The sequence below is a fragment of the Manis pentadactyla genome, chromosome 3, assembly GCF_030020395.1.
Source record: "Manis pentadactyla isolate mManPen7 chromosome 3, mManPen7.hap1, whole genome shotgun sequence".
NCBI classification, from domain to species: domain Eukaryota; kingdom Metazoa; phylum Chordata; class Mammalia; order Pholidota; family Manidae; genus Manis; species Manis pentadactyla.
Genome location: NC_080021.1, coordinates 133157560 through 133182704, shown reverse-complemented (window position 1 = coordinate 133182704; position 25145 = coordinate 133157560). Strand labels below are relative to the sequence as shown.

Below are 25145 nucleotides of genomic sequence, written 5' to 3'. Positions count from 1 at the left end.
AGCCCCCGTGCCTTGCTCCCCAGCGTTCAATCCTGCTGCAAGACCTATCCGCCCTGTCTGCTCCTCTCCACTCTGCCACGCAGACCTCAGAAATGACCTCCCAATTCATCTCTCATCATCTCCCACCATCTCCCCTCTAATCTGTTTTCTCACCTCAACTGAGGGATCATTTAAACTTTCAAATCTGCCAAGACCACTGCTTAGGGTACCTTTCATCATGTAGAGCTTTTCATTCTTACACACACAGATATGTCTATGTTTTTCCTTTATAGCTTCCGGGTTTTCAGACTTCATAATGGTTGTTTAAGCAGGACTTCCCTGCGCTCTAGATATCTGATGCAGAGGACAATCTAGGGGTTCTTTATAATGTATAAGGGGTTTATGCACATGGACACAGAAGGGCCAACCTTAGTAAAACAGGCAATAGTAAGCAACTCACAGATGAGGACATTAAACTGATAAACAAATCAAAAGAAAGCCCCCATCACTAGTGGTCAGAAAAACAAGTAATGTCATTCTATACCCATCATATTAGAAAAAATTAAAAACAGCTATGACACTTATTGCTGGCAGGGAGGTGGAGAGAAGGGTGCTCTAGTGAATTACTGGTTCAAGTGGGAATTTGCCAGCCTTTTTGAAAGCATTCTAGTAACATTTTAAAAGTAGGAGCTGCAATACTGTTTGGTCTCACTTCCCATTCCTCAGAGTCTATTTTCCAGCACAAAACATAGACTAAAGGACCTTGGACAAAAGAATTCACCACTGCAGTGTTTGAATGGCAAACTCCTGGAAATTACATGACCATCTCAAAAAAATTATTGACTTTATCATGGAACATCCACATAGGGGTGCAATATGATTCCATTAAAAATGTGATTCAGAGCTAAATTGACCTAAAAACATTTGTATGAGGAATGGCTGAATGAGGAAAGCAGGATGCAGAAAGGTATGATATGATTATACCTTGTAAAGCTTTACTACACAACAAAACAAAAACTTTACTACACAAACAAAAGCCCTTCAGATGTAGTGTGTGTGAGTGTGTGTGTGTGTCTGTGCACGGCTCTGTGGACTCCAGGAGGACCCTCACTAGGTCAGTAACCCTGGGTTTAGGGGCCGGCATTGCTGCCGGTAGGGTGGGCAGAAGAAAGGGAGCAAGGAAGCCAGGAGAGCAAGGACTAGTGAGAAACTGTGATAAAAAACTGTCATAAAATCACATCAGTATGTATGATACAGTCATATTTATGCACTTAAAATTAAACACATGTGTGTATGTATTATTATGAAATACATAGGAAACAATTAAAAATGAAAATCGAATCACTTCATTCTTCTACCTACAGTCAGTGGTTCCCAGTTTCCCTGTGGATCATTCCAGAGTCTCTAGGCTGAGCTCCAGAGGCCCCTGCTCACCTCTCCTCCTCCTGTCAGACAGCACTCCTCACTCTGTGTCACAGACACCGTGTTCTGGTTCTTGCTCCCCACTGGCCCCAGGCCCTCTCTGCCATGAAGCCCTCCTGTCCTCTCAGGCTCTTCACATAGATTTTCCCCTCTGCCCCAGACAGGACACCCTTCTTATTTTCCTGGATGACTTACTAATTTTTCTAAGAGTTCTCAGCTTAAACATCAGTTTCTCAGGGGCTTTCCCTGACTCCTGGTGTTGTTAGGTATCCCAATATATAACCCCATGGTTCTCTGTCCTTACTAAAATTATATTTTATTATTATCCTCCTTTCCCAAACTTTGCTCAGATTTTCCCAGCTGTAGTTTTCTGCTTATGTATTGTATCTGAATTGGATAAGAGGCCGCAGCAGAGGTCTGAGCACAGTACCTGGGATCTCAGAACTGTGGGGGTGTGGACTCGCCTCTCCAACCCCCTTGCCACCCAAGGCTCTCTCAGCTGTGAGGAGCCCTTTTAGTTTCCCAAGGGAAGCAGTTTATGCCAACACATGGCACCCAGGAGGGCTGGGCACTCCCAGATTATCTCCCACCTTCTCCCGGGTCTGCTGGCCATCTGTGTTCCTCAGTGCCCACAGCTCCCCTCTCCACTCCTGTCCCCAGGGAGAATCCTGAGGCTGAGAAGCCCTAGTTACTGTAACTGATAGGGTACCTGCTGCCCTGCGACTATGCGTTAGGTCTGAGATGAGGCCACAGTGAGGGTGACTTTAAATTCCAGAACGGATCTGGGGACAGGTGGAGCTGACACTTGCATAGCACCAAAAGGAACCCGGGCAGGTGCGAGGAGTTAACGCAGAGTACACACCAGTGACGACACAAGTTTATTAAGCATTATTTTGCTTTCACTGCATGTTTCCAATTAAATGTTTATGAAAAAAAACAATATGAAGAGAAAAAATTTATTTCAGTTAATTTCAAACCATATTGCTAATAAATTATTCTTTTCGTATTTACAGCTTTATTTTTGTAGTTGCCAAAGAGCAGGGACAAGAAGAAAAGATTGTATCACTTTGTTTTTCCAGAAGATCCAGGGGGCCAGAGTCTGTCCAGGTCATTACCCTTGGTAAGCTCAGACAGAATATTCAGATTTCAAAATGAGAAGAAAATGTGGCAATAGAGTGAGTACACTACATGGATAATTGAAAGCTCGGGAGTACTAATTCCAAGAGCTTTTGCATTAAATACCTGGGCTTCCTGTCCCATTGGCGGCCACCCCGCCCTGTGCAGAAAGGACTGGGCTGGATAATGACTCCCCAGCCCTGGGGCAGGTTCACATGCAAATCCCCTCACACATGGCAGAGAAGGGAGTGTCCTGTTTAGTAAGTCAGAGAAACTTTGGCATTAGTTTTTTCTCCTAGAAGAGTGCCCTTGGTGGCTCCTTTCCACCGAGTGGATTGGGCAGGAGGCTGACAGCCTGTGGTGCTTGCCTGCGTGTCCTGCTCATCAGCCTTGTCCGTCATCTGCAGCCTTTTGTCTAGGTGTTGCTTCCATTCCTCTCTGAGCCTGAGGAGTGAAGTAATGCTCAAGATTAGTGCATTGTTTCCACATCTGCAGGCCCAGTGACATTTCTTCTTCCTCCTTCTCAGGAATATTTTAAAGTGAAACACATGGCTTTTGCAAATTAGTGAAAAAAAAGTCATAGACAAATTAAGCAAAGTTTATGAATATGCATTTCTCCCCCAAATTTATTCCTTCCTAAATTGGTATATGGGTTCAGTGTAATGTCAGTCAAAACTTCAGCCAGACCTTTCAGTAGATACCAACAAGCTCATTCTAAATTGTATGTGGAAAGGAAAAAGAAGTAGATTAGCCAAAACAATTTTGAAGAAGAAAGTTGGCCCTGGCGTGTGTCCTGATCTCCTGTTCCTATAAGGACACCACTCAGATTGGATGGATTAAAGCCCACCCAATGGTCTTCTTTAACTCAATCACCTCTTGTAAAGGCCCTGTCCCCAAACTGTCCCATTCTGACCTGCTGGGGCTTAGGACTTCAATATATGATTTTGGGAGAATACTATTCAGCTCAAAAAGGTGCTAATGAGAAGTAATGCATGGTATTACAGGAAAATTAAAGTATTTTCTGTAAATAAGAATTAAATAGATAATAAAGAAAAATTGGATTCAACCTTACTTTTTCACTCTTATAAACAACCCTAAAATGAACATGGTAATACTTAACACTCTTTCCACATACCAGTCTCCATTCCTCGCAGAACTTTCCAGAGGTTATAAATATTTTGAAGAGTCAAGGCACCTTTTCCAAATTGGCTCCAGGAAACTTCTTACTTAAACTCTGCTTGGTTATGGGCCCCAGGAAGAACGGAAAGAATCTGGTGGCCTGTTGCATGGTGGTGGTTTGGTTAAAGCACATTAGCAACCAAGGATTGAAAGTTCAAATACTGAGAGAAGAATTAGGGACATGAGGGAATGACTTTGAGACTTTGGTTATCATCCTCTTTCTACCTTGACTTTAATTAAAGTGAATGACCGAAAAATATAGTTTGCCTGTATGAAGAGAGAGAAAACATTGAAACTGTAGCTCTCCTGTTAGTAGGCAGCTGCCCCCACAGTCCTTGAAAATTCTACATTAGCAGTTGGATCCACTGAGCTTATATGACTATACATCCATTGATACCCACCTATTAGTGATTTTCATAGCCGTATTTCTTTATTATGGTTGTCAGGCATTCATCTTGTATTTTAATTTGTAACCAGCCTCTCCAGTCTGGAGAAGTCCAGGCTCACAGGCTCCTCTTGTTGAGCATTTCTGAAAGGTTCTGTGGCTAACTGCCTGCAAATGCAATGACTTGTCCCCTGGGATCTTTTAAGGTGCAGTAATCAGGGCTGCTGCCTGTGTATTTCACTGAACCTGATGGACGTCTTAGTATGATGTGTGCTCACTCATGAATTAGAGCGGCTCTCACATGCCTTCCCTGGTGGACACGAAAAGTGTGCAAAGATCCTGCTCTGGGGAGCATCACCGACTTCCCACTTGCCATCTGCCCCAAGCATCCCACTGAGGCCAAGCTTTTCTTGGGCTCAGCTGGGGACTGAGCCTGTCAGAGGTGCTACTACTACTACAGGCCTGTCTCTGCAGGAGGAAGAGTTTCTTTATCGGTTCACCTGGGCTCAAGGACCCCCCACCAGTCTGGCCAGACTATTATTAAGTTGCCCTGCTGTCTACCCACCCCACTTCCTTCCCTTCCCATGTGGAGCTCAAGACCTGCACTGCTGGCTGATGATGATCCTTAATTTCTCTGGTGACCTCCTAGTGATGTGCTATTGCTTGTGAGGGCAATTATTAACTTCTTAGGAATATTGTGAGCTACATTTGTGGTCATTACATACGGACATTATTAACAATAAATTATAGAAGTGTATAATTAAATTACATTAATAACAAAGTCATAGCTATGCTAAATGCATCACTTCCTAATTATTTTACTACATGTTACAATGGTCTGTGCTCTGCATGTTCCTTAGGCCTCTAATGTCTGTGGTGAAAGGACTCTAAGGGAGGCCCTGCCATCCCTGCCTTCTCAACTCACCTTCAGTGATGTCACAGGGGTAGTCTGCAGTAGACCATGGTGGGAATATTTACACTGGGGAAGCTGGCAAACAACGTAAACCATGGCTTCAGTGTTCTGTTCACTGTTTGCTTGTTGTCTGGATGAAGGATTGGCTCTCTGGCAAATCTGGTCAGTTGCCTGTTCTTTGCAAATAAAGTTTTATTGGAATGCAGCTCTCCCCATTTGTTTACACATTCTATGGCTGTTTTCACAGTACAATGGCAGAGCTGAGTAGTCGAAACACAGACCACAGGCCCCCTGAAACATTTGCTGCCTCATCATTTATAGGAAATGTTTCTCAATCCGTGGGCAAGAATTCAGAATGTGATGGAGAAGATATTACTAAGGCAGACGACTTAGAAGTGTGCTGTGTCTGTTTGATTACATTGTGAAAAGCAAAAACATTTTTATTTTGGAAATATTATTTCCAGTACTAGAAAACGATTATCCTTAATGATCTAACTTGTTTGCTGAATTGGACAGTAATCAAGCATTTATTTGTTGTCTAATTTTGTCAAATCATTATTGAATTGAAGCCATAGATTGGCCACAGATAAGAGATTGGCAAACACCAATAAAAATATAGTGTGAGAACCAGCTGGTTATGTGGAAAAAAAAGCATTGTATATTTTCTTATAAATTTTAAATTGTGTGTTACACATCCTTTATAGCAGTACCATTTATGAGAAACTTCTGTACATGTATATATGTATACATTTTTTCCACAGAGGATAGTTGTTAAACATTTATCAGCACACCACAACTTCCCCCCTATTTTTCCCTCTCAGGTGCACCCCCTTACTAAATCTCATACCCATCTAATCTTGCCTTGTGCTCTGCTTCCTGGAGGACCCAGATTAACATATTTGCAACTTTGAATTTATTCTAGGAGTGAGATTTAGGAATCTGGGGTTTATGACACATTTATTCATTTTTTGTAGAAACGATTTCACTATTTATGGTCAGACGGCAAAGGATTCAGGGCTCCATCTACCCAAGTTCCCTTCAAATCCTGTTTTATGAGTATTTAGACTCTTAGCTGCCCTTTTCTGATCAATGTCTCTCATCACTGTGTCGCTTCCATTTACCTTTGGGTTCTCAGTAAACTGGTGAATACAAGTGCATATATGCACCTTTTACTTTGCAGTAAGGAAGGGCAGTGGGAGGAAGATAATGCTGGAAAATTGGTGTACAGGCTCACATACAGCAGAGGAGCAGTACAACCTGCATTAAAGCTTGAAGAGAACATTTTTTCCTTCAGCCTAGAAATACTGACCTCACTTTTCAAATGGAGACCAAATCACATTTCCTCTTTATTGTTTGAGATTGATCTGATGTGTGGAGGAGCTGTAGTTAATATCCAGGAACACAGATTCTCCTTTGTAAGTATGGGATTTAACTAGAAAGCAGGATTCTTAAACCAGAATCATATTGTTCTTACTGGGAATCAGTGGAGGTCAGTCCAGCCCATGATTAGGTTTTTTTCTATCATGTTCTAGGCACTAAATCTATGCATCGGTTTGGGGCGTCCAGATTCAGAGGAATGGCCCATAAGACACAGAGGGGGAGGGAACTGAGGTGGCTGGGGATAGACTTCAGACTCCTATTGGCCCGACACCTGTGGAGGGAGACAGGGAAGGAAGGAAGGACTGGATCCCACCCCTCAGCACAATGCTGAGGCAGCTCAGGCTGGGCTGACGGGCCCCTGAGCACAAGCCGCCTCCCCAAGGAGCCCCATCCTGGGCGATCGTCCAAGCCTAGTTCCTTCTGTCATGCTCAGTCACTGGCTGGGAGCCGTGGGTTACATGTGGCCTCAGCTCAAACACCACAGCGGATCCAGAAGGCGGCAGGTAGCGCTCTCGGTCCACTGTGCCCCTCAGTAACTGACCTGACCAGCTCGATTCACCAGTCACATTCCCACCCCTTCAGTTTGAATAAAAAGTTAAACTGAATTTTTTCTCACTGGTTGTCCCTTGTAGATTCAATCTTATTTTATAAAAAGTTTGAAGAAATGCTTTCATCTGGCTAGGAGATCATGAGTTGAATACTCTGTTACCTGCAGATCCCAACTTACACGGTTGATAGCAGGAATGAGAGCAGTGGGAGGCAAGCGGCCCTGAGATGAGGCTTGGTAAGCCGTCCCCTGCTCAAGCGTAGGAGATTTAATGTCTATCTGGTACTGTGAGTTCTGCCAAATTCTGAAGAGGTGTTGTGAAGACTGTACTCCTTGCATTAAACCATTATATTTTCATATAAGAACTGGACAATGTCTCAGATATACTTACAGGCTGGTGATTTAGAATTAGGTATCCACATACTTATTGTCTAAAGTGAGATACTTTTGAAAACACAAGGAAGGCAAATCCCTAATTAAAATGGGTTGAGGCATCCACCTGGCTTGTCCCAGTCAATACACTGGGAGTTTTGGTCACCGCACCTGCACACCCCTGACCTCTCAACTTGCTTCACAGATGTTTGCAAATAGCTTTCAGCTCCTCCAGGGAACTAATCCCATCCCTGTTCTGCTGCTTCTTTCTAACAAGACTCTGAGAGAGGAGGGGACTTCCAGCGCTGGGGCCTCGGGCGCTGCCTGCCATTGCACCGCCAGGGCCTTTGCCAGATCCATTAGTTTCCAGGTAAATGGATTCTCTGCAGCTCTGACCCCATTGCTTTCAGCGAGTCAGGAAACCTGCAGGCATCTGATAATGAGCATGTTCATGGCAAAACACCTGTTTATATTCCCCAGCAACTGTGAGAGGAACAGAAGGCAATATTGACTTCGCTTATCAGCAAAGAGGTTGATGGAAACCTTTGAGTGTTTGTTTTCCACTGTTTACTTGAAACATTGCTTTGTTGTACAGTGGCATGTATTTTCCTTTGGCTAATGGAGGGTGGGACTCAAAAAACTGTCATGCGTGAGTGTGTCAGGAGGGTGCACTTGGGTGTAGCAGAGTTTGGAAGACATGAGCCTCAAGCTGGAATAGCAACCTGGGGGTTGTGCCATTCATTGGTTGGCAAGTATATGCTGGGAGGCATGGTGTTATTCTGTTAGGACACTGTTTCTAATTGTTTACGCAGATCAGCAGGATTTATATACATTTTCTGACATTCTGGATATTGGTTTGAAAATATCATTCATCTGGGATATATGTGGGTGTGTTCATTGTTTTATTTTTGGTTTTTTGGCAAAAATAATAACAAAAACCACTAGGTTTTCATTCACTGTTTACCAAATTAAGAAGGCTTTTGGATGTTCTATCCACAGTTGATAAGGGTAACAGCTCTCGTAGGTGAGACTCAAGAACAGAGGAGGGGACCAAGTACCTGCACCCCTCCACTCCTGATAACCTTCAGTGCAGAGGCTCTGGCCCCATTTTTAAGCATTTATTCAGGGGCACAGTGATGAGAAGTTTCATGATGAGCATATTTGGAAGGCTTATTCTCTTGGCTACAAGAGGGAGAGGAAACTGCCCCAAACTTTGAAGGGACACACGGGAGCCTACAAAATTATTTGTTTAATGCATTTATTTTAAACAAATAATTGTTTAATTATTTGTAAATGCATCAGCTGCATCAGTAAATGGATCTGCTGCAATCGCTTGCCTTTTCCAACCCTCCCCCCTAAAGACAAAGGGGCACAATACTGTTGTAGAAACTTTGGAAAAAATAGGAGGGCTCACATACACAAAATCTGCCATCCCACTAGTCAAGAATAATCACTTTTATTTTCTTCTAATCTTTTAGAAGAAGTGTGTTTTCTTCTAATCTTTTTCCTCTATGTACATTTGGTCTACCTATATATTTTGACAAGAATCAGATCATATTGCCAACTTGCTTTCAATCCCATTTCCCAGGGCCTCTGGAAGGGAAGATGTAGTACAAGGCTTAGGCTGGGACTGGCTCCCAGGGAGCTTCTGGGCCAGGACTTGAGGAGCAAGATGGCAGGGACCACACAACTGACTTTCCTCATTGCCCTGGAGTCTCCAGGATTGGATGCTCTAAAGTGTGGCTTTTCTACTGTGTAGGGAAGATGGGTTAGCTTGCTGGGTACACAGATATGTAGCTGCAGTGGGGTGGCAAAGCTCTGTTCTGGGTGTGGGGAGAGCCTGCTTCCCCTCAGGGTCTTCAGAAAGGTTCTCAGAAGTTAATGTTGGTTCAACACTTGTGAATTACATGTGTTTTCAGCTCAGCATGTTCAGAAACATGGAGGCATGGTGCTGTGCTGGCCAGCAGAACCTCCAGCTACCACTCTACTTGCAAGTGGGCTTCTTGGCAAACAGGCAGCCTGGCTGGGCTCTTGCCATTTCAGAGACAGGGAGTTCAGTCTCAAAGAGCTGAGCTGCTCTGTCTGCTCTAAGGTTCTGCACGTGTGAGGGCAGGTGCTGGCCTTTTATTCCGAGATGTTGACATGTGTGACACATATCTTCTGACATACGCATGTGCTCCCCTCAGCAGATTCCTTTTGCTGGAACTCCGAGATTACTTGGCAATGAGGGGAAGACCACATTGTCCTTCCCCCAGGAATTGTAATGGATCCATGGGCTTCTTGATCCAGGACTTGGGGGAGGAACAGGCAGAGACCACACATACTGGAGGGGGTGGATGTATTCACTGATTTCATCCCAGACATGGCATTTTTCACACATATACATATCTGTTGACTTAACCCTGAAATTTCCTAGATTCTCATGTGCAGGAGGTTGCAACACAGGTGGGGCAGGGAAGAGACTTTTTTTGGTTCATCAAGATGTAAGTAATAGAACCTCATTTTTGCTTATATATAAAAGGTTCATGCTTACCTATAAGTCACTGGTGCTCAGTCTAGGTGACTTTGGCCTCCAGAGGCCATTTGGTAACAAGAGGAGATAGTTTTGGTCATCACAGTGGGGGAGGGAGTCCTGCTGGAATTGAAGGCATTGGAGGGAGCTGCTAAGCATCCCATAAGGCCCAGGACAGCCCCACAACAGGAAGCTACCTGGCCCTGAATGTCAGCAGTGGGAAGGCAGAGAGACCTGCTATACACGGTGCCAAGACTAAATGAGTGGGTGAAGCACTCATGTCTTGAATCTTCTACATTTGGTGGCGTTGTGATGTCTTGAAAGCTTGCTGGCCACAGAGAGACTACCCTTCGCAGGGCCAGCCCTTTCTTAGAGATGGCAAAGGCCTTGGCCACTGACATGTCAGCCAATCCCGAGTCTGTGGCCCCAGCCAGCTCCTCATCTAACCTTTGACATGCAACTATATTTCCCTGCCCTAAGTCATCCCAGGGCCACGTACCAGACAGCTAGGGACTGCATCGCTAGCCCAAAGCCCTCTGGAAAACTGAACTAGCCAGTCCTAAGCTGTTTATTCTGCTCGACCCGGCCTTTCCTTGGAAACCCCAACAGGCTCTGGCTTACATTTTTCCCTTGCTTCTGTCTTCTGCCCCCTGAGCACAACCCCGTGGTCCTACACGGCATGTGGCAGCCCCCTCTGAGACCTGTGAGCAAAATCATCTCCAAGTCTCATTCCTTTCTTCTTGGGGCTGCACCGACTTTCCCAACCATACCCAACATTAGCCTTCTTAGAACGGTGGACAATGAAAACAACACAGCCTCCCCAGCTTCCTATCTGCTGTATTTCTGGGGAAATCTACTTTAAAAGTAGTAGGGAAAGAATCCACATACTTCCCAAGGGCGCTCCTTCCCTGACGATCTTCCTCCAGTTCCCGGTAACAAGTCTGTTTGCTAATTTCTTTTTCCCAGAAGCTTCTGAGCTCACGACAAGTTTCACAGCAGAAGACTTCCCGACGGACATACTGATTGTTCATCCCCTCCCTGAAAGATAAGAGAAAAGCCAAAGCCCAGTCCTCAACATAAAGCCACTCTACCTTTGGAGCGATGAAAGATGAGTTTGAATCCAGACACTGCCATTTACACTTTTGTGACTGTAGACAATTAACACTGTGAATTTTGTTTTCTGAAATGGAGGTGAGGATAGTAATGGTTCTGTCAGATAATACTGTGAAAACCTTTGAAGCGAGCACAAAAACAAAGTGAGCTCCTCCCAATGCCTTCGATTCCAGCAGGACTCCCTCCCCAACCGTGATGACCGAAACTATCTCCTCTTGTTACCAAAGGCCTCTGGAGGCCAAAGTCACCCGGACTGAGCGCCAGTGACTTATTTCAGAGTATCTGATGCTGCAAGGGCCTGCCCCTTTCACTGTCTCTGCACTATGTTTCAAGTCTGTAAGTCACAAAAAAAAATAGTAATGCAAGTGATGCTTGAGCACAGAGAATCATCTGGTCGTTTCTGGAGCCACAACTGCCTGGGCAAAGCTGTGCCAGGAGCATGGGGAGGCCTTGTGGGGAGGCCAGAGGCCGGCAGGTTGGGGGGGCTCCCCAAGGGCCTGTCGTCTGCCCAGGCTCTAGGGCTTCTCACGTATTGTCGCGCGGCTCTGTGAGGGCCACTGTATTCTTTTTGCCCATAAGTCAGCTGGTTTCTGAAGCATTAATGGGCCTTGGTGCTGTGGCATAGCCGCCAGGGTCCGTGCCGCCCCAGCCGCCACCTGGGAGGAGGAGGCTGACTCGGGCTCCCACTCCGCCCTGGAGGAGCTCCGTGGCCTCGCCTCCCCACGGCCAGCCACCCCGAGGGGCGCTGGGGCCCATCAGGGCAGTGTTTCTAGAAGAGGGGGCGAGTCTTGCTTAGTCGCTGTCGTTTCGGGTATCTTGATGTGTACAATACGTGCTCAGTTACTCCTCATTCAATGAAATGAAGTTACCCCTTTCCAAGTTAGTATTTTCCTAAAAGAAGCTGAGGCAATGGTAACGGCCCCTTCGGAGCATCTCAAACAGAGGGAAACTCTGAGGGGGCATTTTGTGCTTCCTGGGAAGGGATGTGCTCATTCCACCGGCCCTGGGGTGTGCCCCAGGCTGGTGCTGGCGCCTGCAGCCCCCCTGGTTCTGCCTGAGCCCTGCTGCGGTTCTGAAGAGCGGAGCAGGGCCCACCCTCTGCTTGGGGGAGCTCATGCTCCATCTTCTAAGGGCACATTTCCCACCTCATTTCTCTCTTAGGCTAATGGGTTCATGCATAGAATTCCAACAATTCTTCATGTGACACTGAAAGTGTTGCTAAAAATATATATCAGATTTTATATTTTCATTCATACAATTAGAGTTCGGGATGGGTGCTCCTCCACAGCAATTATGTTCCTTGCAGGGGTATCTAAGGCCTCTCCTCCTCATAGGACCCCTGCCTGTGTAAATGTTAGATAAGAAAATAGCACTCGCTTCAAACAGGGAGGAATGTGTAAATGCAGACTTGCAACTTATATGGACAGAAGGACATGTGTGACTTATTCACACATTCCTTTACTACCAAATGTTCCTAAAACTTCAAGGTCATATTAGGTATCTGTTATTCAGAGATAGGATTGTTTGGAATTTTTTTCTCTTCTTGAAATTTCAAATTAACATTTTATTCTGAAAAGCTTTCTGTTGAACAATCCAAACAAAGTATAAATGAGGCCTCTGCAGGAACAGACTGCCCACACCATGGTGTCATTTCACCCTTGCTCCGTTTGGGCAAAGGTGTGGTGTGGCTGTGGAGGGAGGAGTTATTCTAGCAACCTGTAGTTGCATAATTAAAAGCCAGGTTAAGAGAAACAGCTAAAGCAGGGTTCTGTCCACACATGCACAGATTCCATGAAATCAGGCAAGCCCAGAGGAAATCAGACAGCGGGCTGTGGAGTAAATTGCAGAACTTCCAGAATCTCCCACCTAGCCTTGGTTCATTTACATAGAAATAGGTGTTTAGCGCTGCAGAGCCTCCCAGTGATCTGGGGCAAGGGGTGGAGAGATGGTGGACATTCTCTCCTGTCCTCCATTCCTGGTGAGTAGTTGGACTGGCACCTGCCAGTCACCAAGGACCAGCTGCTGGAGTTCCTCCCAGAAAGGGCCCCTGGGAAGTGGAGAGCGCACTGTGGGGGCAAAGGGAGAGCAATGGCCAGAGGAGACAGACAGGTCCAGGCCTACCTGGCCAATTCAAGCAAGGTGTGAGCAATAAAAAAAGTTTCTCCCAAGCTACCCTTTCCCTTGACTTATTTCAGTTTCACTGGTTTCATAGGGGAATTCACCAGGCTGGGGACACTCTCCCCCTGGAGCTACAGGGCTCTGAAGGACTGACGCATGCGGGCTCTGCTGTCTGTTCCCTTTGGGTCAGGAGGCACTTCTAGGGCTGTGACCTTCAGGAGGGGTCATGGACTCCTCATATGCTCTCGGCTTTACCTACCAACATAGTACTTGTTTGCCTTCTGGGAGTTCACAGTCTGTTATCTCATCCCTGGTAAGGATCAAAAATGTTGACTGAATTTGAACTACCTCCCTGTCCTTAGATTGTACCTGATAGTAAATGCTTGGCTCTTTATTGAGTCAGCCCCAGGGCTGGACTGCAGACAGAGACACCTTTAGGAAAAGCTCCTGGTGATGAGTCTCACCCTTAACCAATATGCCATGTTATATTTGGGGATCTCTGTGGTCTGACTCTATAACCACATTCACTGAGTGATGCCCAACATATTTAAGAAGTGACTATGGTACTGAAGTTGGCAGTTGCCACTCTGCTAAGAATTGGACTCAATCCCCCCATGTTATTTCACAAGTGAACTGTCTTGCAGAACCTGCTGGGAAATTGAACTTCTGCATTTAGCATCCTGACAGCTTGTAAGACCTTCTATAAGAGGAGGCACATTTTGTCTTAGACAAGCTATGCCATCCCCCTCTCCCTGTTGTTTTTTTCTTGTTTTACATCTGTTGCCTCACTTCCTGTCTCACTGCGAGCATCAAGGTAGTAATTCATGTTGTCTGCTTTATACCTTCAAGAAACAGAATTGATGGCAATTTTAGAAGAGCATTTTTAGGAAACCAGCAAAATAAGGCAGAGAGCAGGAATTGAAAGGGCCCAGTGTCCCTTGGAGCTAAGTGCCGACAGTTACTGTCTGCTGTCTACACCTACACCAGGTCCAGCAGCGAAAATCCTCATCTGTAGGCCCAATGGGGTGGCACTGCCCTGCAGGGCCCTGAGGAGAGGCAGGATTAGTCTCCTAAGTCATTCATGTGGTGTCATCAGGATGAAGGAAAAGCTGCTGTGGCCTCCATGGAACAGACGGGTGGGGCTTTTGTGGTCCCAGAAATAGGAAATACTAAGGAATTGTGCAGACATGTAAACCACCCAGTATCTGAAACCTCCTGATTCACTTTTAAAGATCTTTGAAACAGCTCCTGTCTCCTACTGAAGAACTTTTCAAACTCCCGTGTCTCCATTCTGTTCTTGTGCAGTTGATTTCTTTGTAAACCCTAGTTTAGGTCTGCCCCTTGTCCCTTCTGAACCCCACCTTGGGTCACTCTCACCCTGGTGTCCACAGTGCCAGGGGAACAGATGGCTCAGGAGCAGGTGGTGCTTTTGAGGTCTTTTTTTCATTTGTTCTAATCCTGAGATACTCAGAGAGTATGGGATAACTTCCTTTTCTTGACACCCAGACATCTGTTGCCCTTTGTGGATAAAATGAGAGTTCCTTTGGCCAGGATTCTCACCTGGCTGTGGTTGACTAGCTCACTGCACACCTGTGAGCACTACATGGCTGTTGACTCTATAAAAAGAGCTCTGCCCAGTGCTCTGGGCATGACACTGTGGCATGGCTGCAAGGCTGCAGGAGAGCAGAGGCTGGAGTGGTGGCAGTGCCAGGGACAGAGGCCCAGAGGATGGCTGTGCAGGATGACTGTGCAAAGAGGCCCAGAGGACAGCTGTGCAGACAGAGGGGCCCTGGGGCAGAGACCAGCTTGCTGCATACAGACTCACTCTGAGTGAGTGGGGTTCTAGTGACTGACCTGCCACCTGGAAATAAAGTTGGGTATAACCCTTTCACCCCAAAGAGTGTTCTGCTGTCAATTTTCTTTGGTCAAACTGAATCCATAGCGAACTTGCCCAGGGCTGGAACCCATTGGCAAGACACCCTTCACCCACAAAGGCTTAAAACTTAGGAGCAGCATATTTAAATAATGACAGTGGTCAGAAGTTCACATGAGCAAGTGATTCTGGTGATTTTCATCATGAACACTTATGAATAGTCTCTGCTTCCCCTTCTTTAAATGTATCTATCAGATTCACTGCATTCATGTTTTTGTATCCCCAGTTGTGATGAAAACATGGGTGCAGAGATATATGTCTCCTCTTTAAGCAGGACAACAGGGTACAATTCACCAGCACCGGCAACTGACCAGCCCTAGTGGGACAACAAGCTGGGCATGAGCTCACGGAGGGAGCGGGCTGCCTCCACTGACCGGCCAGGGAAACCTGCTCCCCCCACTGGCTTGTGGGCTGCTGCTCCGCAGCCTCTGGCTTACTTTCATGCTCTCTTTTGAGTACTTACTGAATACTCTTCACTCCTCAAAGCGTGTTCCAATCCACATCTATCAGAGGAGATACAAAGAGGAAGCCATGGCCTGAGGTTTCAGCAGTGGTGGTGGGGCTGGGATTCAAGTCCTGCCCAGCCCCGAGCCTGTGCTGGTCACTGTCCCTACCCGGCCCACCAGAAAGATGGTGGATCCTGCAAAGAGCCGGTGACTCGAGAAGCACAGGTCCCGGTTAAATTTGTTCTGAGCAATGTGCTAATCATCAATTCTTTAAGAAAGCACAAGTGGATTAACTTTTTTCCAGGTTATTCCATGTGTACTGCATTGAGACAAACTTCCCCTTCCCTCTCCGCTACCGCGCTCCGAGGCGCCCACGGCTATCAGGTGATGTGTGTCATGACGAGGACCAGCACACACACACCCAGGCACTGAGTCCTCCTGCACCAGCTCTTTGTGAAATGAACCCCTCTTCCTGCACACATGCTGGTCCCACTGCCCGGGCCTTCTGCCTCTGCAGGGGCCGGGGATACAGCGTCTGTTTCGTCTCGGTGGACTTTTTACCTGCATTGGAAACACCTGTAGGCAGGCTCTGTCCAGGCCTGGTTGCCAGGAGCTAACTGACTGGGGCCTGAGGCATTTGGAGGGTTTCTCCTCCCGACTTCGTGTCCTCCTCCCCTTACCCCTCCACAATTGGAAGCTGGGCATCGCATGGATGTGGCTCTCCTCAGCTTCCTACTTTCCAGAAACCATTTCTTTTTAAACTTGTCTTGCCAGTGGGTTTCAGCCCCAGGCAAGTTCGCTATGGATTCAGGGTGACCAAAGGAATCGACAGCAAACCGTTCTTGGGGTGAAAGGGTTTATTACCCAGCTTGTTCTCCAGCGGTAGGTCAAGCACTAGCGTCTCAGCCTCCGCCCAGAGCACTGGGCTGAGCTCTCTATACAGCGCAATAATAGCTTACTGCCTACAGGTATGGAAGTGGCAGCCCAGAAACAGGCCAGTTACATCATCAGGTGGTTCAAGTTCAGTGAGGATCCTGGCCATAGGAATCCCAATTTCCCCACAAAACTCTTCTCTGAAATTCAGTCAGGCTATTTGAATTTGAGACTTGAGCCCCCTCCATGGTTTTCCCTCCAAGTGATATCCTACAGAGCCACCTCAGATTTTGCCCACGGTGTATTTGGGTCTCACAGTACAGGTGAGGTCAGAGTCCGCCTGGGGCAAACCTAGGGACTTCTTAGGTAGCTGGAAATTTTAACTAGAGGAAGATTTAAAAGAAAAAAAAGCTCACATTGAACAAGTCAATAGATTGACTGTCAATAATAACTCAGCCCTGTTGCTTCCTCTGGGGTTTATCTGCATTAACTGGGGTGACACCAGCTCAGGCAGGAGGGACACCAACAATTATCAGGCAAGTGGCTAATAACCCATGGAGTAAAGAAGCTTCGAGTCCATGTGACCTTAGGAATCATATATAACCTTTCTAAAGCTTAAGCTTCTCATATAAAAGGATAGATTGTTCTGAGAATTAAGTGACATTAGCATCCAGAGTACTGGCACAGTGTCTGGCCTGTGAAAGCCTCTATCATCGGTATGGCCACTTATCTCCTTATTAGCTACCTGCATCGGGTGCTGTATCAAATGTTATTCATTTAGCTCTCAGCACCTTGGGGGAAGCTTTGCTATTCCCGTATTTGTGGGTGAGGACGTGAGCCTGCGTGGGTTAAGTCCCTGAGCTAACAAGGGGAAGAGCCTGGGGTCGAGCCCAGACCTGCTGACTCACCATCCCTCCTCTGCTCCCCATTGGGGGCTGACACCACACACACGTGGCAGTGAGTGAGGGGTCAGGCGTTGCAGTTGTTAAGGAGAGCTTGAAACTTATTTAATGGTATCAGGAGATCTGGGAAGTGGGTGTTATCCAGACAAGAGGCCAGGCTGAGAAGGGTAAAGTGCTTGTCAAAATCCCAGAACTAGTCTCTGAGCTCTGAACCTGTGCTGTCTGATTGCAGAAGCCCTGTCATCCCCTTCCAGAGCCCAAACTATTCTTCCTATTCACAGACAAAAATTCACCTACCCTAGAGAAAATAAGAACCAGGTAGTATTTGCCTGCAGATAACGTAATTACCCAAGTTGTCTGCAGGGGCATTACTCTGACTCATCCAGGTCAAGCCACATGGCAGCAGGGTGAGGGGCTCTATGGCTTGGCCTGGGAGCCCTGCTCTCCATGGCAGACAGCAGCCTTGTGCAGGAGAGGAGCTCCCAGCTGGGGATGAGGAGCAGTAAGGTCAGGAGCTCCAATCCAGTTAGTTTCTCTACTGAAAAATTACATTTCCAAATGTTATAAAGGTCAGTATCGAATCAAAGGACAAAACTGGAATATGGACAATAACAGGATCATATGATTGTCAGATGTCGTAGAGCTGACAACCGTACTGAGATTGTGGAAGAGATGGGACATGGACACACACTGACGTGCTTAGAGGTGAAGGCTCCAGATGAGTCTATTTAGTCTTAGAATAAAACATGTAGTAGAGCAAATAAAACAAAGAGGGTGGTGACAAATGCATCTGGGTTAACACTATATGAACTGTTATTGTAATATTTCACTGTCTTGAAATGATGTCCAAATAAAAAGTTAGAGAAATAAAAATTGCTTCTCTCTCCTTTACCCTCCTTTTCTCCCATATACCCTGCAACCTCTCATTCAGACCACCAACCTCTGAAAATACACCTGCACACACTTTCTCTTTGAAAGTCCTTTGTACCAAGCATTTTGTACTGCCAAAAAGTTTAAGAAAGAGCGTAAAAATAGATGGGGACATTGCAAAAAGACAAAGTAGCCAACTTGAAAGAGCTCCCAACAGCCAAAGCTGGGGATAATTTGTGCCGCAAAACAAATAACATGATTTTAGTTACAACCCAAAGAATGAATCCAGACGGATAGGCATATTGAAAGAAATGAACAGAGAGAAGGGACAATATTCCTTTCAGAAGCATTCTGGCGAGCAAGCGTAGAGGAAGAGGGGAGCAGACAGTCCTTGAGGACACCAGGTAATTGCTGCAGGCAGGACCCACTGATGAATGATAAAATAACTGGGTGAAACCTTCAGGAGAAATGGGTTATTTACACAGCCTCAAAAACACCCCTCCAAAAATTGACTAACTACCGTGGCGGTTTTAACATATGATCACAAGTTCTTGGATAATGTCCACTCCCCAGGAGGTGGAGCTGAGCCCCCTACCCACCAGCATCTAGGCTGACCTGGTGTCTGAGGGGGAAAATAGTACCTTCACAGGAGAAGCAGACACCACCTTAACCACATCTAGGTTCACAGCACTGGTAATAAATGTTGACATCATGTGCCCAAATATGATGGGACAGAGGGGCACATGGCCTCTGTGGTATACATCCTCTAACACCAGAAAGGCCAGTCTATTCATGACAGTGCTGTAGACAAATTCAAGAACACTCTACAGAACACCTGACCACTACTCATTAACAGTGTCAAGGTCAGGAAAGACTGAAAAATGGTCACAGACTGAAGAGTCTGAGGAGGCGCGACACATGTCTGTCACACACACCACATAACCATGTAACTGCAGCGTGGTACCCAGATTGGACCCTGGAACAGAGAAAAGGACACCAGAGGAAAGACTGGAGGAATCCAAATAAAGTCTGCAGTGCAATTTATTGTACCAATATTAATTTCATAGTTTTGATAAATGTACCTGGTTAGGTAAGGTGCTAACATTAGAGAAAAGTGGATGACAGATTTGCAACTTCATCTAAATCTAAGACAATTTCAAAATGTAAAGGAAATCTTTGTAGCAAATGTGTGCATGCTCCTGACACCATCCACAGTTGTGAATTATGAACCGGTCTCTATTGAGGGATGTTTTCAACGTGCAGAGAGATGTCCCGTCCTGGAGCCAGCAGCGTCACGGAGCACAGCCCCAGGGGCTTGGAAAGAGCCCTGGACTGGGAGTCAGGAGACCTCCGCATCCTATAGGGGCAAGTTAGTTGCCCAACAAGAGAACTAAATCTCTGTTTTCTCGTCTGTAAAATGGAGCAATATGTACTTTCACAAGATTATGAGTTTTCAGCTGAGAAAGCTGGTGTGCTAAATGTTTAGCACCTTAGTAAGTGCTTAATGAAATCCTGGTTTGTCTAATTTATATCCTTAACATTGATTACCTACAAACCAAGGGCCACAGACACAGAAGCCTCACGTCCAGGTATGTTTAGGAGGCTCTATAGCACATTCTAGAATGCATGCCCCTGATATGCAGGCACTGCCACTCTACTCCAACTGGCTGTGGCCCATGGAGTATGTTGCAGTGTTACCAATTCAAGTTTTCAAGAGAATCTACAAATTCTGATTTTCAGAAATGTGTAATCTCTGTATTTTTTAAATGTTGATAATGAAGTTAAGACATTTTAAAGCATTGTATGGAACATCAGATCATGTCTGTTAGCCAGATGTGGCCTTCACTAATTTTTGAGCCCTGCATGGAATAATGGGGAAAACCTCCATGCTTCCCACGGACCATGTAGCTATGCCTTAGATACCATGAGAAACACACTAGGCACATACAAAGTTAAAATATAACACCACAGAGCCAAAGCAAGTTGAGGTCAGCCTTCCCCACCTCCCAGGTCACTGCTAACCCTGCGGGTTTGTATTGTTCACATACAGGCAATTCCATTTGATGTCTAGTCTGCCTGACTGGGGCTGGGAGGGAGCTGGGAGGCCATCAGGCCGTCCTGCCCTATACAGAGAAGCCCTAGGCCTGCATCTGCCCAACTCTGTCAGAGCACAGAGAGCCTCCTTGCCTGGCCGACTGGGGCCCAGGAGCCAGGTCTCCACAGTTGTCCCATTAACTGGACTTTAAATTACTGCCCCATTAAAAAGACTCTAAACTACCTTGCTTGATAGAGGCCCCTTTACACAGCATATCACAGACCTGCTTGTCCAATGGATGAAGTGCCTATGATTCCTCCCTGCAGACACCCCTCATTCGGTCAGTGAAAATTCCCCAAGGAAGTTTGAGCTAAGAGTGACAACTTCTGCAGCAGATTTTGTAGTCTACTACTATTAGAAACTTTTAAAGGTAAGTTGACTAAAACACAAAATTTGGCTAAAATATTGTTTCTCCCCATTCCCCACTAAAGTCCCAGCCCAGTGACTATTTGACTGTCGTTGATTAATGTTATTTTTTTCTGAACAGAAAATGTGCTACATGTGTCTTTTAGAAGTGTGGGATCTAGCCAGTGTCTGATTTTCCCAAATAGTTGTGTTTTCCAGAAATACCTTTTTTGTTCTTTTAGAAACTGAGATATCTGGAACAAAGATTCCTTAATCATGTCTATGGCACTGTTGAGTGGGAATAAAATCATGGTGGTTGTTCCACGGATGTATTTTCTAAATGAGCTGGATCATTGTAAGGAATACAGCATGATTCCTTAGAAACTCAAGAAGTGTGAGCGGCAGCTGGGCTAACTGCACAAATGCAGTTCGGGTGGGAGCAGGAAGCAGTGAGCAGGGCTGAGGAGGACCGCAGACACAGGGCGGTATTGAAGGAAATGAAACCCTGAGAGCACAGCACGGGGACTCAGGGCGGCATTCACGTTCCTTCCCCCACTCTGAGTGTTGCAGGACAAGGTTTTTGTTGTGATGGTCCACATATTTGGTGATGCGAATGAAAATTACTGCGTGCCGTGATTTACGCAAGCTTTCTCATCAGAAAAGCCCCCAAATAATTTGCTCAACAGGTTACAAGATTTTACACTATTAGTGAAGATGCCCTTTAAGGCCGTATTTCAAAAAATTTAAATATAGTATATGTACACAACAAAATATTCCAAAAAGTACTCAAGAGTATAAAACTAAAACCAAAGGTCCTTCTCCTCCTCCCTGCCACTGTCAGCTATTCTTTGCAGATTTCTACTGTTAATGTCTTATTTACATTTCCATCACAATTAGAACATTTGTGTGTATTATATGTGTGGGTATTACATTTTCTTTCCCCCAAGCAGGACCCTTCTATATACAATTGCTCTGCATTTTTGCTTTTATTCTCTTAAGAAAACACTTTCCTTACCAGCCCACATTGTTTTTCATGTTGCTATTTTCTATGGCCATGCCAAAGTTTATTTAACCATTCTCATGTGGATGGACATTTAAATGAATTCCTGTTTGGGTATATTACAAAACATTGCAGAGGAACTCATACATTTTGCTCACATCTCTATGTGTTTCTGTGGCATAAACTCCTAGAAGTACAACTGGAAGGCAAAGACCATGTACTGAGAAATAATGTATAACTCCTTATGGCCCTCAGCAGTTACACGGGTGTTCACATTTACGGACTCAAACCCTCTTTTATACAGGGACTTCCTGTCTCCACGAGGGCAGAATACAGCAGACTGTCAGTGTATTCGGCTCCCAGCGAAAAGACACAAGCAAGCCTCTGGCTTTGTCCTCAGGAAAGAACATACTGGAATGAGCCACTCCAAGACAGACCCTGGAGAATAGGTGGCACTCTAAAAATATTTGTTGAATTAATGAATAACAAATCACAGCAGTGCCAATACAGAGTATGTGTTTTAATTCAATTATGCTTTAAACACAAAAAGAATGCATCATTTAAAGAAATAAACAAACTTTAACCAGTTTTATTGCCTTCTAAAGTGGATAGGACAGATACAGAGTGTGAGGTTAGCAAAAGAAATGCTGAAAATTCTAACAGTAGAGAGATATTCTAAATGCCCAGTTATTCCTATTTCTCTTATTTTCTTTGGATGATACTTGGCTTACATTATTTCAACCATATTATTATAAACATAGTTATTTCTTAAGAATGTGTTCAGATGCTTTTTATTTTGTGAGTTTCATTGATTTCATTGAAAAAGTTTCTTTTGTAGATTATGGCAAAGATATTTGATTTCAATCTTATCTGTGAACTGAGGTGTTTGGTTCAGAGATTTGTGGAGGCTGCCTCTGGCTCTAATACCCTCCCTGGGAACCCATCAGCATCAAGGTCAAGGGGCTGCTCTGTACCTTCAACATTACAGGGCCTTTGTGTCTCAGTTTCTTCACTTCCAAAGGAGGGTATCTGCTTGCCCTGCACATAGATGAAGGCCAGATATCAATAATGAGACAAGCCTTTAGCAAAAGGGGACTGTTTGGTGATAAATGGGCAGTGCCATTTCTCTGCATCCCCCATAGCAAAAGCGTTTTTTATACTAGAGTTTATATCTAGTGAAAGAATTAGTATTATTTGCAGTAATTCATTTCCAATTTGGAAATATCACAGTTTCAATGGCAACTCTTCAATTTACTAATTAACTTACACTTAAAGAGTTCTAGAACTCCCTTTCAAATAAATAATATAAATTCAATCAAAGAACATTTATTGAACCTTGGTTCATGTGTGAGGCTCATGCACTTGTGTCTGCCTAGCAAGGGCTAGATAATGGTCAATTCTGTAAACTAAAACAAAATTCTACAGTTAAATTTCTCGAGTCCTAGGTTACTCTGCTAAATAAATACCCCAAATTAAAGATGAATGCTGACCATCAGCTTTCTGAGAATCTTCCACAGTTCTGGCACCTTTCATGAATGTTTCCTTGGGACTAACATCCATCAACCAATGTAGGATATAGTTTGTATTATATTTACTCTTAAGAGGGACTTGCTCAGTGTGATCAACACTAGTGCATACTCTTTGAGGCTCATACATCTTTGACACGTAGAAATCAGAGATAGAAAAACTCTTTAAGCCTATGTACTGCTATTCCCAAACTGGAGTTAGGGTGTTCAAAGTGAAGAGAAAATGAGTCCAAATAGCCAACAAGGACCCAGGTGCAAGGAGTGTGTCTCAGTTCCCAGCCCCAAGGGAGTTATTCCCGCACCTGAAAACACAGACTCAACACACTGTACCTTGAAGATGAATTCGCAGATGAGCTGATGTCCTGCTGGGGTGGAAAGGGGGCAAGTCTCAAAGCTCCTCTCTCCACTCGCTCAGCTTCGGTTTCTGAAGGCCATGGGCACCATCCTGACATCTCATTTTTGCAGCTCTTTATATATGGAGGAGAGAGTTACAGAAATCGCCCTGCCTTTCAAGGTCATTTGAACCAAATTAGTAGCAGAATCAGACAATGTCTTTCCAGGGACACTGCAGCCTTCCCTTGTGGTAAGAGATGATGGCTCTAAACCAATTCCATCTCATTACCCCACCCACCCCAGGGCAGGCGAGCTTCTGTTTTGGCAGGGCCCCTGAGCGCTCTGACTTGGCCTGAACCAAGAGAGGTGACTTACAACATGAACCGGATTATCCAGGTGCCCTGTTCCTCTGAGACTCGTGAAAAGCCATCCTCTGCCCCTTGCTGTGCAAAGGGGACTGGAATGGTGGGACAAGCCACTCTTGGGTGTAACATTACAGGAAGACTTAGAGAGGCATCTTGTTCTTTGGAGCCATTAATCCTTGAATGGTATCTGGTGATGACATATCACGGTCTGCTTAGCTCTCTAGCAGCTGGAGCAGGAATTGACTCCTGGTGAGTGTTTTCCAGTAAAATGTATCCAAGTGAGATCGACTTCTCATTTTAGAGTGGCTCTTATCTCGTTATGGTGGAGCACATTTCGTCCTTAGGAAGAACATTTAGAATACTAACTCATCTCATAACAAAAATAGCTCTGGTTTTCATCAAATCCTTCTACTACACTACTAATTGCATACCCATTACTTGGTTCAGTGGGTTAGAAACTTATAGCTTACACAAGACAACCTCGTCCAATACTGATGTTTGAATTTTATCTTGCTGAAGTGGTAATATTTAATGTTGAGTTTATGGAAGTACCTTAACAAGCCAGCTTACTTTAAACTGGATGCCTACTTTAATAGCACAACCAAATTTTACAGATGAGATTTTTTTTCAGAAGGAGAAGAGTTAATTCTGAAGCCATTTAGCAGGGTACCACCTGTACAAAAGCAACAATTTAAAGAGAGAAAAATTTAGTAAAAAATGATTCCAAGAAGTACATTGAAATTACAGAAATGAAGGGTATATAAAAATCTCATATTTAAGAAAAACAGTAAAACTGAGTAACTAGCAGAAGATAGATTACTAGATGAAGATATTTCCCTCCCTCCCTCCCTCCATCCCTGGCAGGGTACTACTCTACCTGGCTTATAACAATTCTGAAAATTCCTTACCTACTAATATGGAATTTTGCACAATTAATAATTTGTAATACGTCAACAAATGAGCATTTATGTTCTTCCTAGTTCAACTGGGGTTTTAATCTGCCAATATCTGGATGTCCAAATTTTGTACTTTTATATTTTATTTGATTGGGAGGACAGGGACAAAGAGAGCTTAGGTCACACAGCTAGGAAGTGGCAGAATTGGAAGTTGAACCCAGGTTGTCCGCCTCTCAAGCTCTTACTCAAATGAGAGGTTCAGTTACAAGGAAACATATGCCCATGTGCCAAGCCCCAAATGCTTCTACTTACTGATGAAAGAAGAAATGGTAGAACGTGTGCTGAGGTTAGAGCCCCTGCAGGGCCCCTCCTCCTGGAAGGTGGATCAGGGACTGAAGAGCTGTGTGTGGCTGAGGCAGGTCTCATAGGGGCAGGTGCAAGGCAGGGGCACCCAGTTAGAGGACCCCTCCAAACACCCACCTGGGAGCTTCTTTTAAGATTTAAGGTTGGATTCCCCAGCACAGC

At 45.1% G+C, this 25145-nt stretch overlaps 2 protein-coding genes across 2 annotated transcripts in view; both read right to left on the bottom strand.

The window, feature by feature from the left end:
- The window catches only part of LOC118922101 (procathepsin L), a 197188-nt gene that overhangs the window by 127866 nt on the left and 44177 nt on the right, over window positions 1–25145 (bottom strand). The gene's annotated exons all lie outside the window — the stretch shown is intronic.
- Window positions 2281–23880, bottom strand: LOC118922102 (protein FAM240B-like). The gene is made up of 3 exons (XM_036904450.2): window positions 23357–23880; window positions 10694–10843; window positions 2281–2961 (listed from the first exon to the last, which is right to left on the bottom strand). The coding sequence occupies exons 1-3, from the start codon at window positions 23476–23478 to the stop codon at window positions 2775–2777; spliced, it is 459 nt and encodes a 152-aa protein (XP_036760345.2). The 5' UTR covers window positions 23479–23880; the 3' UTR covers window positions 2281–2774.